General features: G+C 39.4%; 1 protein-coding gene across 1 annotated transcript in view; it reads right to left on the reverse strand.

Moving 5' to 3' along the window:
* plcl5 (phospholipase C like 5) overlaps window positions 1-17,507 on the reverse strand; it is a 98,487-nt gene that overhangs the window by 16,055 nt on the left and 64,925 nt on the right. Inside the window, exons 3-5 of the mRNA XM_058409208.1 lie at window positions 12,400-12,603; window positions 11,463-11,538; window positions 2,358-2,467 (exon numbers count right to left, since the gene is read on the reverse strand). Coding sequence (XP_058265191.1) covers window positions 2,358-2,467; window positions 11,463-11,538; window positions 12,400-12,603 — 390 coding nt within the window. The remainder of the gene's footprint in view (window positions 1-2,357; window positions 2,468-11,462; window positions 11,539-12,399; window positions 12,604-17,507) is intronic.

The raw sequence follows: 17,507 nt of genomic DNA on the forward strand, positions 1-17,507 counted from the left end.
AGTGCGCTGCCTGTTCCACTAGACTATAAATCCCATACACACTCCAACACACACTCCACCTCTCTCTAACCTCCATCTATACTTCATCTTAAAAGCCTCACGCACACTCCACCTCTCTATAGAACTTCCATTTACGCCTCACCATATCATAACCCTGTTTCCCACTCTGTCTCTTACCCTGTGTGATCTCTTCCTGTAAACATCACACACACACACACCTCACCTTCAGTTATACTCCACCTTATTATCAACATGGTCATGATCTGACAGTAGGCTGAAATGAAGACTCGAGATTAGATCAGACTGACCTGATTTATGTGAGGAACACGTTACATGAACCTGACCTCCAAGACCTCCACCATACTATTAACCTTCATCTCCTTCAGTGAACCATATCTCATCTTCACACAGCCCTTATGTACACCTCATGACCTTCGTCTACACTGCCTACAAGACAGACCTCGTCCCTCCAGACATAACAATTCTCCACTTACCACACAATAAATTCAACATGTCACTAACACACTTTACCACACTAACATCTCTAGCATACTTCACAACTAATAGATTCCACTCCAACTTCACTAATACACTACCTTAATTGATTTATTTTTCATACCTCGCTAACATATTCCACTGCCTTCCCTTAAATCCTTTACTAATTTCACAAATACAGTGTCCTCTGGAGTTCTGAATCACACTGCAGTCTGAGAACACTACCTTATGTCCCTGTGCACGTACTGAGGTCCATGAAGACATGCTTTAATGTGGTCAGTGTGGAGGAACTCCAGTGACCTAAACCGAGCCCTGACCGCAACCTCACTGAAAACTTTTGGAATGAAACCAAGGATCAAAAAGCTCATATTTGAGTGATGATCACTTGTCCACATACTTTTGACCACATAGTGTATCACAAACTAATATAACATCACTAACATACTAACTTCACTAACATATTCTGTTAACTACTAACAAATATTACTACCACCACTAACACACTTTACTAACTTCACTAACATATTTCCTTAACTACCATCTCAAACATATTTACCTTCCTTCTCTAATATACTTTACTAATTTTACTAGCGCAATTCACTAACCATGTTAACTTCACTGACACACCCTAAACTTCTCTGCATTCACTAACATACTTCTTTTACTGCCATCTCAAACATACTTAACTACCTACACTAATACGCTTTACTACCTTCACTAGGACATTTCATTAACCTTGTAACACACTCCTAACTTCAGTAAAAAACTTCAACATACTTCCTTAAATTAATTTTAAGGAACTTAAACATACTAAACTACCTTTACTAATATAATTTTACTAACTTCACTAACATACTTTCATTAACTTAACTACCATAGCTAAATACCTTCACTTCTCTAACTTCAGTAACACACTTCTTTAACTTACCGTAATTACCGTCTCAAACATACTAAACTTACCATTACTAATATATTTTACTAACTTCACTAACATACTTTCCTCAACTCTTGTCTCAAACATAGTTAACTAACTTTACTAATATAGTTTTACCACCTTTACTAACATATTTCTCTAACTTCACTAAAATACTTCCTTAACTTAACTAACTTCACTAACAAACTTCTCTAACCTCAACATACTTCCTTCTGTTGCAAACATACTTAACTACCTTCACTTCACTTTACTTCACCTTACTACCATTAACTTCACTACCATACTTCCTTAACTACCGTCACAAACGTACTTTACTAACTTCACTAACATACTTTCTTAACTTCAGTAGCATGTCAAACATACTCGACTACCATCACTAAAATACTTCAATAACTTCACTAGCACAATTTAATAACTGTAATCCATCACCGATGAACTAACTAATCTTCCCTAACATACTTAACTAGTATCACTAACATGCCTGAAGACGAAAAATGTCCTGCATGACCAAATTACTCAGTATTAGGTCAGTATTTTCAATGTTGTCTCTAAACTGCATTCACACTATTCACGTGTGTGTGTGTGTGTGTGTACGCGCTGCGTGCTGCTGAGACCCCAAATAAGGTTGTGTATTGATGTAATTAGCAATCAGTAACAATTAATTACTGCGGCATTAGCAGCGAAAACAGGGAGGGCCGTGTTGCCCTGAAGCATTGCTGTTTATTCATTCCTACACCTGTAGTGTGTTGTGAAGTAAAAATCTGCAGTTGCTGGAAAATATCAGCAGAACAAAGACCAATCCGTGGCTAAAATATGCAGACAACGGCGCTAACAATTCATTATAGCGCAGGTGTACATGTTAAACGCTTGTTTCTTGCATCTCGGTTTTCATACACACGTCTTGATTTACATGTAGCAGCACACTCACCTTGAGGACGGTAATGTTCCAGGCGTAGCTCTCCATGGCCTTCTGCAGTTTTCTACCCTTCAGTCCCTCCTTAGAGCCGATCCGGTGCAGATCTTCATGGAAATCCAACCCTGCAAAACAGCACCAACACACTCAATCCCTCCACACCAGGAGTCTCCGTCATATCCTCCTCATGGAAGTCTCAGTGAAACCTCCTCAAACACCCAGAGCAGCACTCCATGCTTCATCAGAATCACACAGCAGATGGCACAATCAGATTGATTCCTCTCCTTTACCTCCCATCTGCTCTCTGTCTGCTCAGAAGTGGAAAATGACATCCTCTCTATTAATAATCACCATTTGTATGTCTATAAATAAGACGTTTAACTGATTCACTTCTAATCCAAAGAAATCATGAATGATGGACAGAAACAATGATGTTCTGTTTCAAACAAACCGTCTGAATTTCGTGCAAACCCCCAGCTCTGGTTCTCGCTGACACAATGTTTGCCCAATGTGTTCTGTTTTTCTGCATACTGAGTAACAACAACAAAAATCGAAACCACATTTTCCTCTGGAAGCCATTAGAGTCGACACAGGCCTTTAAAACCCTGATCAGCCAGAACGAATCCCTGATATTCACCAACACAGTGATGTATTTTAACAGCACTGAGAGTTATGGTGTCACCCAAAGGTTCCCTTTTGAGTCCTCTCAAGGTTTCTTCCTCTTCCCCTCTAAGGGAGTTGTTCCCTTGCCACAGTCGCCTCAGGCTTGCTCACTAGGGATAAATACAAATAATATTTAAATACACTTGTACACTAGTTATTATAACTCCAAATAAAATGAAATGGGCAACAGAAATACAGTTCAGTATCTACATTTTTTTTTTTTACCCTAGCGTTAGTCCCACTCAATGGCAGGGTTTGTAGCGGAACATTCGATCCGCATGATTTGGCGCAGGTTTTATGCTGAATGCCCTTCCTGTCGCAACCCTCCCACTTATATCTGGGCTTGGGACCGGCACTGAGAGTTAACTCTTCAGAGGCCGGGGTGGTGCCCTGCCCAGGAAGCGAACCCGGGCCGTGGCAACAAGATTGAGAACTCACAACCTTCCAATCAGGAGTCCAACACCTTAACCACTAAGCTACCACATCCCCTCTTACACTTACTAAGCAAACACTTTCTAAAAATGTTTATATTTGTTATTTTATTAGTTTTTATTTATTTATTGACACTCACAAATTCACCACACTTGTATCCTGTTTGCTTCCATTATCTTGAGATGTTTCTAGAACATCCTTATTCGTGTAAACTGTCTCACAACAGAATTCTCCCTAGACATCCGTGATGAAATTATGCTTATATATATATATTGATCTACATGATCTATTTGCCTTGTGAATTCCTTCCTCTGGATCAACAATGACTGTAACGAGGATGAAGACAGAATCGCTCTTTTATTGATTTTTATTTTTCTGACAGAGTGTCTAGGGTCAGACACATTTACACCCAGGACAATCCATGGACAGTGGTGGTTCAAGTGGTTAAGGAGGGGTTGTTGCTTGGGGTTGAAGCCCCTAGCACTGCCAAGCTGCCACTGTTGGGCCCTTCAGCAAAGCCGTTAACCCTCAGTGCTCCAACGATGCTGTATTATGGCTGTCCCTGTGCTCTGACCCCAACCTCCAAAGAAGAAAGAACTTCAATATGCTGTAATGTGTATACATGGATCAGGTATAACATTCTGAGCAGTGACCGGTGAAGTGATTAAGACTGATTATCTCCTCATCATGGCATCTGTTAGTGGGTGGGATATATTAGGCAGCAAGTGAACATTTTGTCCTCAGTGTTGATGTGTTAGAAGCAGAAAAATGGACAAGCGTAAGGATTTGAGCGAGTTTGATGAAGGGCCAAATTGTGATGGCTAGACGACTGGATCAGAGCATCTCCAAAACTGCAGCTCTTGTGGGGTGTTCCCGATCTGCAGTGGTCAGTATCTATCAAAAGTGGTCCAAAGAAGGAACAGTAGTGAAGCGGCGACAGGGTCATGGGCGGCCAAGTCTCATTAATGCACGTGAGGAGCGAAGGCTGGCCCGTGTGATCCGATCCAACAGACGAGCTACTGCTGCTGAAATTGCTGAAGAAGTTAATGCTTCTTCTGATACAAAGGGGTCAGAATACACAGTGCATGACAGTCTGTTGTGTTTTGGCAGCAAAAGGGGGACCACCAAAATATTAGGAAGGTGGTCATAATGTCATGCCTGATCAGTGTATATCCTCCATGTATCTAGAGTCAGTTTGCCAAACCACCTACCAGAATGTGCTAAAATGCCACCTTGTGCTCTGTTCATTAAGACGAATGATATAAAACGAACAACCTGTGCATTCTCATTGTTCCTTATCACAAAAAATCTTCAGAAATGTCTTCATTTGTGCACGTCGAGTTGCACATGTGTGACGAGGGACTAAACTAAAATAGATCTCAAGATTTTAATCTGTATCACAGTTATATACAGGATACAAATTGCAGCGAAACAAAAAATTTGGCCTGCTGTTCCTGGACTGTGCAAAATTAAAGAGCTAATTGAAATAAAAGACTGAATCGAAAGAAAGAAAGAAAAAGAAGATATGTGCAATAAATGTCATGTTACATGTACTAGCATGATGTGCAATTATGTCATGGTATCATTACGTACCACTATTATTTTTTGGTGCACATCTTTAGCAGTATGTCCAGAGCACTGTTTGTCTCTATACTGAAAACAAAACAAAACAAGGACTTCCTGTTTGCTGAATGAAAGAAAAATTCCTGTTTAAAAGGTAATTGTGTGTCCTCTATGCACTGGATGGTTATAATGGTTATATAATGAGTTGGATCACGATACCATGGCTTATTATCGATCTAAACAAAGTGTTAAAATGTGTGTGTAGTTGTTTGTGTGTGTGTGATGAGTCAGATAACCAGTTAAAAGCGTGAGATGGAGATTAAACTCCCTAGACAGACTCATGCTAGGGGGTGCCAAAACTAAAGGTGTCAAAATGCTTCTTCTTCTGTCTGAATGCCTGCCAGACTCACAGCTGTGTCCTGTTGTCTCCACACCCACACACTGCTGCTGACCGGCACCCACACCACCGACCATTCACTTCACAAGCACGTGTTTGGAGGTGTACGTGAGTGAGGCCTTTGACACAAAAGAATGGAGGCATTTATTTCCCTGTCTTTGATTCATTCGCGAAACACAATGACTTCACAGCGCTGGGCCAAACGGCTCGGAACCAGCCTTTTAGAAAGAGAACCTTGTCTCTGTTTCAAATAAACTAAAGTGCGTAATCATGTGTAAAAAATGAACAGTTTATTGTTGTTCTTGTTGCTGTTCTTTCGCATGCTCCCTGTATGGGGTCACCACAGCGGATCATCTGGTCAGCATATTTGATTTGGCACAGGTTTTTTACTCTGGATACCCTTCCTGACGCAATCCTCCAGCTTCGGATCAGCACTGATGGTTAACCCCTCAGTGACTGGGTTAGAGTTAACACAATGGCATCCAACAATATTCAGTTTGCACACTGGCTTCCTACATTACCCACAATGCTTTTCGACTACCTGCTGATGGAATATAGCCCTCGCTTTATCTCTACCTGAAGACAGCGATGCAGCGGCGCTTTAGTCTTAGTTTAAATCGATCAGGATCTAAATCTTTAATGTGGATATGACTGACCAACACTATCATGTACGTCTTCTTGTAGAGTAGCAAAAGCCAAGCCTCTGTTACAACACTTTCTTATAGCTGCATTGCATTCCAGTGTTTGCTGTCTTTACTAGTTCTGTGCTAGTTTTCTAGAAAATGGTGAATGAGAAAAGAAACTCTTGCTGTTTAACTCTCGTGTTTAGGAGCTAACAAGGAGAAGTGTTTGAGATTCTATTTTTCTTCTATCAAACCACATTGTCACTGCGCTAACAATGTCATCCTGTGATTCCTGAACGATACACAACCGCTAACATCTCCTGGGAATGACAAAAATCCAACAACAACCAAGTGATTACCAGCAGAATCGCTAAACACATGCTAAATATTTCACTATAGACACACTGAATGTGTGCATGTGGAGTTTTCCTTTAAGACTCCACATGTCTAAGTGAGAGACAGAGAGAATGAGGAAGATGTAATGTGACAAAGCAGCCAGGAGCCATTTATTTGACGTGAATGTTTAGGATTTACAGTGAAAGGAGGCATATAGACGGTTGGCAAGGCTTGGCGTTGAGTTATGTAGCAACTACTAATGTCAGTGATGACAGAGGGACTCGGGGTGCGTCACGTCACTGAGCCTTTCTTTTTTTAGTTTGGATATTCCTTCCACATTGAATCTCTTATTCTGTTATTTAGATCCAGTGCACCTCTTACGTCACCTACATGGCATCATTTATGCAGATTTTACAATAAGAAGCCAATCCAAGAAAAGCGTTCAAAAAGCTAGGTACTCATTTTTATTATTATTATTATTATTATTATTATTATTATTATTATTATTATTATTATTATTTTAAATGTTAAGGATATGCATTATCCTATCGCCATATTTATATTTGTATATTGTATTTTTTATTTTTTATTTTTTTATTATATAAAGAAAATAAATACAATTAAAAAAGTATAGCAGAAGAAAAGTATATAAAATTGCACATAAAAATAATAAAAATAAATAAACAAAATATAAATATATATTATTTATATTTTGTTCCTTTATTTTTATCATTTTTATGTGCAATCTTCTATACTTTTCTTCTCCATTGTACTCTATGTATCCATAATCTTTTCCTTTTTTTCTTTTTCTTTTTTAAACTTATTTAAAGTTATTTATTTATTTATTTATTTATTTATTTATTTATTTAGGTTAAGGCTCTGGGTCGTTGACCGGAAGATCAGGGTTCAAGCCACAGCACCGCCAAGCTGCCACTGTTGGGCCCTTGAGCAAGGCCCTTAACCCACCCTTATGTCTGACCCTGCGCTCTGATCCAAACCCCCAAGGATGGGATATGCGAAGGAAGAATTTCACTGTGCAGTAATGTATATGTGACAAATAAAGGCAACTTAACTTATTTATTTATTTAATTTAAATTCCTTCATAGTTTTCTGTTTAGATGCCCTTGCTGCTGTCTGAGTGTCACAGACTAAATTTCATTGTATTGTATACAGTGACAATAAGGTACCTTATCTTACCCTTTTCTCTCTTCTGTACAGCTAATTGCATTTTATTTTATTTCATTTCAAATTCCATTTCTGACTCCTTTTATTTTGACTCTATTTCCAGAACACGGACAGTCGTAAAAAATACATTTCACCGCATCATGCGTCGTACTGGGCATGGCTGTCCATGTGACTAATATTACAAATTAGAATCTGAATCCTAATGTAATCTGGAGTACATCACACACCAACCCTTTCACGTCACATGACCTGGTCACGTGTCTCACCGGCAGACATGCCTATTTCTCTTTTCTCACCTTCACCTCTGTTTAACTTTTGCTTTCAGTCTTACTCTTAATCATGGTTTTGTTGATGTCATGTCATGGTTGTGGCGTTGTCTTCCATAGCCTTGCTCATAGTCTTGTAGTCTCATATGTTTTGCTGTTTTTATTTCCATTTGCTGTTCGTTCTTCCTCAATTATCTCCTCTGTGAATACGGGACTGTTTAAGGTCAAAACTTTCACCTTCTCCTGTAGCTAACTGAGTGAAGTCTACTTATGACTTTTTATATTAGGACTCGAACAGATCCGATTTCATCTTTAAACAACCATCAAAAAATTTCTTTATTGTAATATTTCATTGACATTTCTGCAACTTACATTTTTATCCCAATTTTTATACAACTGAGCAATTGAAGCTTAAGGGCCTTGCTCAGGGGCCCAGCAGGGGCAGCTTAGTGGACCTGGCTCTCGAACTGGGGTGGACCTGGGGTGGACCTAGGGTGGACCTGGGGTGGACCTAGGGTGGACCTGGGCTGGACCTGGGGTGGACCTGGGGTGGTGGTGGCTCAAGTGGTTAAGGCTCTGGGTCGTTGACCGGAAGATCAGGGTTCAAGCTGCCACTGTTGGGGCCCGTGAGCAAGGTGCTTAACCCCCATGCTCCAGGGGCGCTGCGTCATGTCTGACCCTACACTCTGACCCCAACCCCCAAGGATAGGATATGCGAAGGTAGAATTTCACTGTGCAGTAATGTATAAATAACGGGAAATTAACTCACAACCTTCCCATCAGTAGTCTAACACCTTAACCACTAAGCTACCACATCCCCTAATAGTCTTTATTTTATATAAGCAAAACACTGAAATGAATAAAACATTAATAAACAGTCTATTAAACGAATACAGTTGTATGTTTTTGTGTTGAAATTAAACAATATTATGCGCCTGATCACACTAAACCTCTACCCATATTTCACGATCAATCGATGTTACTTTCTACTGTTAGAAAGTTATTATACTACATTATTAAATATTTTATTAATTAATTATACCTACATGAATCACAATAAATAGCGATGATATTGATTTGGGTTATTTATCTGCGAATCAGGTGTTTTTCAGGCTGTTAAAATGTGACGCTCAGGTTTACAGTACACTCACACGGACATGCTTGTGATTCTGACCCCACAGAATCAGTAAAGAAGAGGAAAGAGGACATTTGTCTATAATTCTCTTACGATCAGATTCAAGCCAATCTGAAATTCTGATGAATAAGTGCCAGTAGATTTTTGGAGCATTTATAATGTTTCCTTATATTGTTTCTTAGCATGTGTATAATGTGCTTTTAATCCTTTGGATATGAAAAAAGTGTGGATTGTGAAGAAAATGAAAGTCCAATAATCCGTTGAAAGAAATAAAATTCCTCTCCCATGTTCTGAAGGCTTTGTGAGTGTGTATATGAGGTTTGAGCTGTCATTGACTAAAAGCACAAGTCTTTGTGTGTGTGTGTGTGTGTGTGTTCATTTATGCCTGTTTAATGAAGGATATTCTCACGGACTATCATGTTGCAAGGTTTCCATAGAAATGCTAGAAATGGCAATGTTCTGGAAAAAAAAAAAAAACCTGTATTCAATTCAAACAGCCAGCTCCTGACTGGCTAAAATGACAAGGCAAATATGTGTGTGTGTGTGTGTGTGTGTGTGTGGTCTAGCATGTAAGGTGACATGATGAAGGGAAAAGAGGATGAAAGAAGAGGAGGTAAGCCTGAAGTGTTTATTGGAAAAAGAGAGGTGGTGGACAAGGCCATTCACACCTTCAGCAGTCTGTCTGTCTGTCTGTCTGTCTGTCTGTAATATATGTCTGGCTCTGGCTCTGGCTGTCTCTCTCTCTCTCTCTCTCTCTCTCTCTCACACACACACACACACACAAACAAACTCACACTCACACACTGCCACAACTAATTAAGAGCCAGGCGGCTGTGATGCTCTGCTGGACACGTCCAGATGAAACAGAATGAGAGTGAGATGGAGAGAGAGAGAGAGAGAGAGAGAGAGAAAGAGAGAGAGAGAGAGAGAGATTAAAATTTTACAAAAAATCTGAGTCCTTGCAAGGGTCTATTTTTGTGAGAGATGGAACAGCAGGCCATTAGTGAAGAGATGATTCAGCCTAGCTCTCAGATCAAGGATGAGTAAAGAGAGAGAGAGAGAGAGAGAGAGAGAGAGAGAGAGGGGAGTGGGGTTTTGGTACAGAGGCTCAACTTGTTTACTTATTAACATTCTTCCCTCTCTTGCTCTGTCTCTCAGTCTCAATTACACACATGATCCAAACAGCTTTTTGAAATTGAAATTCCAGCATGTTTCAAGACCTTTCACTGTGAATTTAGATCTTTTCAGTAAAATGCAGAGGACTGTTGTTTGTCAAACAGATGTGTATGCAGATGTGTGTTCACCCTAATGGAAAAGTCAGGGTTCCTATTTCATTATATGCCTATGGAAATAGCAGAGAGAGAGAGAGAGAGAGAGAGAATAGATAGATAGATAGATAGATAGATAGATAGATAGATAGATAGATAGATAGATAGATAGATAGATAGATAGATAGATAGATAAGTAAAAAGAGAGATAGAGACAGATATCGATAAGAGAGACAGAAAGTGATAAAGACAGATAGATAGATAGATAGATAGATAGATAGATAGATAGATAGATAGATAGATAGATAGATAGATAGATAGATAGAGAAAAAGAGAGATAGTTAAATAAAGACAGATATCCATAGATAGATAGATAGATAGATAGATAGATAGATAGATAGATAGATAGATAGATAGATAGATAGATAGATAAAGAAAAAGAAAGATAATTAAATAAAGACAGATATCCATAGATAGATAGATAGATAGATAGATAGATAGATAGATAGATAGATAGATAGATAGATAGATAGATAGATAGATAGATAAAGAAAAAGAGAGATAATTAAATAAAGACAGATATCCATAAATAGATAGATAAATAACTAGGTAATTAGATAGATAGATAGATAGATAGATAGATAGATAGATAGATAGATAGATAGATAGAGAGAGAGAGAGAGAGAGAGAGAGAGAGAGAGAGAGAACATGTTCTTTCTGTAAATAAACACGCAGCAATAATAAACTACATTATATCTCCCCTACACTTTTTATCTCCTCTACATGGCTCTGTGTGTGCTTCATGCTACATCTCTACATCAGTGAACTGCCAATCACTGAGCAACTCTCACTGCCTAATGAGTTGCTGTTTTGTCCTCAGTGTATTATTCAGTGTAATTATAAAAGCATGGACATTTAGTGACATGGTCACTGAGCCCATAAGCCAGGGATTGTCAACTGACAGGGCGTGTGATGGGGATGCAGACTAAACCGAGGATCTACGTAGCCTAGGAACAAAGTCATAATTCAGCATATTTTTTTTGCATCATCCTCTGCTGTGGCTCATCCAGTCATATGCTTCATGTACATTTAGCTGAAGGCAGCACATTTGGTCAGAGAACACCAAGCAGAATGTTTAAAGACGATTGGACAGAGACATTTTTATCGCGTATATTACTGAGATATGGGATACAGATGTGAGCACAGTTGTGCATCTGAACAGTTTTACTTTGCAAGTGGTCAGAGTTCTCACCTGCTCGTTGCGACTGGGTAAGTTTGCAGTAGACGCTGTCTGCTGATTCGATCAGAGTACGACTCGTCTGGATCATCTACAGGAAGGAAACAAGAAGCCAAATCTCAGCAGGAAGTGAGATAGACATAGATACACAAACACACACATACTGAATTAGAGTTCTCAGGCTACACACACACAAAAAAAAGGATGTGTTTGTTTGGAAGTATATCAGAAAGACTTCTCTGGCCATAACACTTCCACTTACAAGAGTTTTACTGTGTCAGATTGCAGCCTCTGAGAGATAAGTGTGTATGGGATGCTTGAAAATGACTGATAATTTTAGCCATAATATTACAACTCTTTTTTTTTTGTCTGTTAAATCTTGGACCAGTGATTTTTTTTAAAGTCAAAACATTCTGGAAACGTTTGAGGACTTCTTGGAAGCTTGGTGCTCTTTTCTATTTGGTGTTCGTGTTACATCATGATACAAAAAGTATCATGGCAGCTAGCCCCACCACCAAACAGCATTCGTTCCTAATAAAAAAACTAACTTGGAAAGCTTTGGGCTTTGGTACTGGATCAATCAAGTCCAGTACCCTGTGCCAAAAGTTGGAGTACTGTGGAAAACTGAAGAAGAGAGATCACACGATGAAGCTAGTACATGTTTGTACACAATGCTAGAAGCTACTTTACTCCAGCGAAGTGTAGGAGTCAAGTTGTGACAACTCACTACAAAAACAAACATGAAGCATAACAGCTAGAAGGGGGGAATTTCAAAGGGGGTATTTTTAGTAGAAAAAAAATATATTCGTTATTGCTTAAACCGTAAAAGCATGGTTGGATAACATCATAGATTCTTTGCATTTAGCACTCAACCCCGAACCATACTGTATATCCTACTAGGGTTGATGAGATGAGGTTCGGTTAGCATTTGTCAGATAGCATGCTGGCTCACCGTGTCGTAGGCCATAAGGACTTTGCGCAGTAGCTCCGGGATAGCACCCTGGGCCTCCATGGTGGGGTAGGACTCGCTCAAGTCCACAGTGATACGAAGAGACCTCTCGCTGTTCAGCAGCCATGTTGAGACGGTCAGGATACACTGCTTCATGTTAGCCGCTGGGGTCAAGCCACATAGCTCCTTAAATGACACCATTGCGTTCTGTTCGGAGATAGATACACACAACTTGCTAAGAAATGTATTTTATATTTTAAATACATTGCCATATCTTTTACTCATAGTAAATACAGCAAGAAACACAGGGGTAGGGAAAGTGAACTTTCCCTGCTATGCTAGTTAATAATGGGAGCAAATTAACCATAACTAAACTGGAAGCCACATGAAGGTTTGGCAATCTCTCAGATATTAAGTGTAATGTGTTCGAATGAGCATTAAATCTGTGTGAGTGTGACCTCCTCTATTTAATCTGGAAGAAATAGGCTCTTCATGCTGCTGATGAAGGTTCCAATGTCACCGTCATGGTTGCTCATATCAAAATGTATCAGTAGTTTAAAAGAAAGTGTGTATTTTGTGCGTGAACACTCAAAGTTTGCATATTTAGATCTGATAGTTGTAAGAATTATACAGGAAAATTTCTGCTCATATCCAATATTCATACTAGGCATAGTCTAATACCATTAACACCCCAAGCAGCAACTGTATCCCCTTCCCATGTGCTCAAATGCCTTGCACCATTCCCACCACATCTGCATGTAACCCCAACACAATCCCTACCTCATGTCCATGTGGCCCAATACTATTCCCACCCTATCCCAACACTAACTATGTAGTTCAACACCAGACCTACCCATCATTATTTGAACCCAGCACCAATTCCACCATTTCCAAATTAGCCCAACACCACCCCAATATCAATAGTCCACTGCCATCCTCAAAGAAATCCCTAAATGGTCCAGCGCAATCCCAACCTCCTCTCCATATGGGCCAAACATCCCCAAACAGCCCTATGACTATTTAGTCCAACACCATCAATACCCCATCCACATGTGGTTCAGCACTAGCCATGCCACATCCCCATATGGTCCACCACTATCCTTGCCCCATCCCACCACTATCCTTGCGCCATCCCTATATGTTTCCACACTTACACCCCATGCCTATATGGTTTAAAACCATCCCCACTTCATCCGCAAACGGTCCCAAATTCCATGTGGCCGAACACTACCCCCACCTCAACCCCATATGGCCCAATACCACCTCCACCCCATGTTGCCTAACACTATCACCACCTTATATATACCCCAACTCCATCTACCTGTGGTCCAACACCATTCTAACCCAATCCACCATCTCAACACCATTGCCTACACCATGTGGCCCGATACCATCACTATATGCCATCCCTACATGACCCACTACACTATTTGCACACAGTCCCCATGTGTCTGAACACCATCAACAACCGATTCACCTGTGGCTCAACACTATCAACACCCACCCTCACATGGTCCTATAACATCTACTCCCCCTGCAGCCCAAGACAATTCCTGTCTCATTTCCATTTGTCCAAACAACATCATCCTTACTCATTATGTGCCCCATTGATTAATATTCAAGGTATTCAAAATCTTTACCGGTTTCAATTCTAAATATTGCTTTTCTAAAATAAATCAGTGATTAATCATCTGTATTAGTGTTCAACATGAATAAATGATTAAATTTAGAATATGTTTATTATGTGCACTTGTTTTATAGGCTCACTAATTTGCTTTACTCATCTGCATAGAAAAATCTGATGTGTGTTCAGGGAGATAATACTTGATGTATCTCAGGATAGGTTACCTCACCACCAGGTGGTGTTGGAGTGAGAAGAAATAGTTCAAGCCTAGTGTTTACTATCCCTGGACCTGGATTAACCTGAACGTACTATCCCTGGACCTAAGTATTTTGTTTTCTCTGCTGTAACATCTCATCTGATCTGACTAATAAGTTAATTAAAAGACCTTGACGGGCCCCTTGCTTGATCCTATACCAGGATCAAGCACGGGGCCATAAATGACGGACTGGGATATCGCTGCATTGTTAGCTCTTTTATCACTATTCAGGGGGAATTCTGTAAAATACATCACCATTCCTTTGGCCACATTGGGTATTTTTTGCACAACAATTCCTCTGGAGATCTTCAGTACAGACCTTATTGCCCCTCATAAAATACTGCTCTTCACATCCTTTCAGCCAAAGCAATCTGGCGTGAAGCCTCGATGAGAGACGATTTACACATGAATATGTTTTTTGTGCTCAGAATAATCATGGAGAATCTTGAATCTTGAATACCCCAGACACGTATCCACAGAACTAACCATACATACAACTAAACTGAGGTCATCATTTCTAAATGTCATTCAAGTTACCCTTTGACTTTTGGATCCAACTTTAACACAGGGGTTGCTGGGTAAGGTCTGACTCTGCATTTGGCTCTTGAATTCCTCTGTCTTGAAGGACATCCATTTCTCTCTTTTGCTCTATATACTTTTCTCTCTTCGTGGATCCTTGGGTGTGAGCGAGATTAACGGTTTGTTTAAACACACTGTGAAAACATCCACCGGGACATTTGGTTCCCACAAGGAAACTATCTGCTGAGCCATAACACATGGAGATACATACACACATGTTCACTCTCTCCATCTCTCTCTCTCTCCACCCACAGATTGTCCTTCTCTTGTGCTGCATCACTCTATTCCCCTTCAGTTTAATGACCCTTCACATCACAGTTGAAGTCCCATGATGTAACGCGCACTCGATGACAGAGAGCGCGGGAAAATGTCGCTTCTTCCAGAACGCATTTAGATCATTGGTCCAGACTCATCTTCTGTATGTTTATCGATGTTTCAGATGCTATCACTCGAACGCCAACACTTTTGACTCGCATATATCGATCACTTCCAAGATGAACTAGTGTTATTTAGAACGGATTTAGTTTTATCTCGCACAGCTCAATCTTTGCGACGTGATTTAGTTCCATTGATTTGGGGATAAATCAAATATGACTGAAAAAAAAAATGCTTACAGATTTACAGAGTTCCAGTGTCTGGAAGGCCGCCATGGCCCTTATAGGAAAAGCGAGAGAATGAGGTATATTGTCTCTTATTTATAAAAATCCTTTCTATGGTAATGACTAAAAACCACCAACGATTCCATCTCATAATTAACAAGTAATATGCTGCCCTAATATGCCTCATATATAATTCATACCCATCAAAGATAAGCTTGATCAAAAAATGAAAAAAGAAATCAGATGCAGGATAAAAAGAAGGTAATAGCATGATATTTGATTAAATAATGCCCTGTTTCAATTTCTATGTGCGTTTCCCCCCCCAAAAAAAGCGATTAAATAAAGGAGAAATACAAGCTCCGAGCAGTTATTCATCAAGTCTTGATCATGATTAACTGGAAAAATCTAATTTCCTAAAACCGTGCACCCGAGAACTTTTTTTTGTGTGGAAAACTTACCACTACAATGCACCTTTCCTGCGCTTATAAAAACAGAAATTAAACATAGAGGTCCTGAAATAGGAGGAAGGAAAGTAATTCATCATCTCCATTTTGGGCAAATCCTCTTCCATTCATCATGATGTCATTTTTTTTCCAGATAATTACAGATGCCAGCAAATCACCAATGTCATTACATAATGCAGGTCTGAGATTGCAGGCTCCTGTGCCATAGTCATTCAGTGTTATTGTTCCTTAAGCATCCTGTGGCAGAACTCATGAGAATCGGTGGAGCATGGTTTTATGAGGAAATTGAATCTGTTATTGAATACAAATTACCGGAGTAATGTGTTTATTTAGATTGGGTTAACAATGCGTAATCTTGGGTTTCTTTTTTCTTCTTTTTGTACGCAATATGACAAAAATGCAATAAGACCACAAAGTGCAAACTCCTTGATCCTGAAGACTAACACTAACACTAACAATGGAGACTCCTTCCAGAAATTCTAAATAAATGTCTTGAACTAAACAATTATAAAAGTAATTATAATATGCCATCCAGTTGCTCCTCATCAGAGATCACAATTTGCTTTTGGTGAAATTGTGAAAATCTACTTATAAAGTGGCAAAACATTTAGATCCAAATGTATCTAACTGCTTTTGGAAGATATTTATATCTAACTCACTCTTCTTTATTTTACAAAAATCTGGAAAATGGCAGGAAACCGACCACATTAACAGACCAATGGGAAGAATCCATGTTTTCAATTTATAATAATCATCTATGGTGGCTTATTGATTAGCACTGTTGCCTCACAACAAGAAGGTCCCAGGTTCGAACAGGTGGGGGCCTTTCTGCATGTTCTCCTGTATGGGTTTACTCTGGGTTCCTCCTACAATCTAAAAACTTGTTCGGTAATTCTAAGTTGTCTATAAGAGTGTAGGTGTGTGGTTGTTTTTCTATATGTGAGTGGCCCTGTGATGGACTGGCGACCTGTCCAGGGTGTACACCTGCCTTTCACCCAATGTGTGCTGGGATAGGCTCCAACAGACCCTAAATAGGAATAAAGCGGGTATAGAAGACGGACGGATGGATAATCATCTTTTACACTCATACTGACAGTAAATGACATTAGGCTGATTATTTTACAATTTCCTTGTGATGGTAAAAGAACACATAAATAAAATATTATTCTCACCTGAATAATTTCATTTATTATTAATGCAGACATCCAAGACAAAGCAAAAATCAAACTCTTTAACACCTGGGTAACAGCTATTAATTGCTGCAGATTGTCTCTGTTGTCTGTCTATTCTTTGTCCGGCTGTCTACTTGTATTGTCTCATTTTATTACTCCCTTTTGTGAGATGCACTTATTAAGTAATTAGGCCAACAAAGCACTTTTTTTTACCAGTGAAGAAAATACTACATTAGTACTGAGAAAATCATAATTAAGTCTTGATGGTTTTCACAGAATCACCTAATGAGCTCCATTGAAAAAAGAATGAAAACACTCCTTAATGCCGCTCTCAATAATGCCCTTTAATGCAGGGTTTGTCCTGAGTTTGCATAAAGGACTATGATGTGCTTGACACAAAGTCCTCTAGCGTTCCCC

Source organism: Hemibagrus wyckioides, linkage group LG02 (assembly GCF_019097595.1).
Source record: "Hemibagrus wyckioides isolate EC202008001 linkage group LG02, SWU_Hwy_1.0, whole genome shotgun sequence".
NCBI classification, from domain to species: domain Eukaryota; kingdom Metazoa; phylum Chordata; class Actinopteri; order Siluriformes; family Bagridae; genus Hemibagrus; species Hemibagrus wyckioides.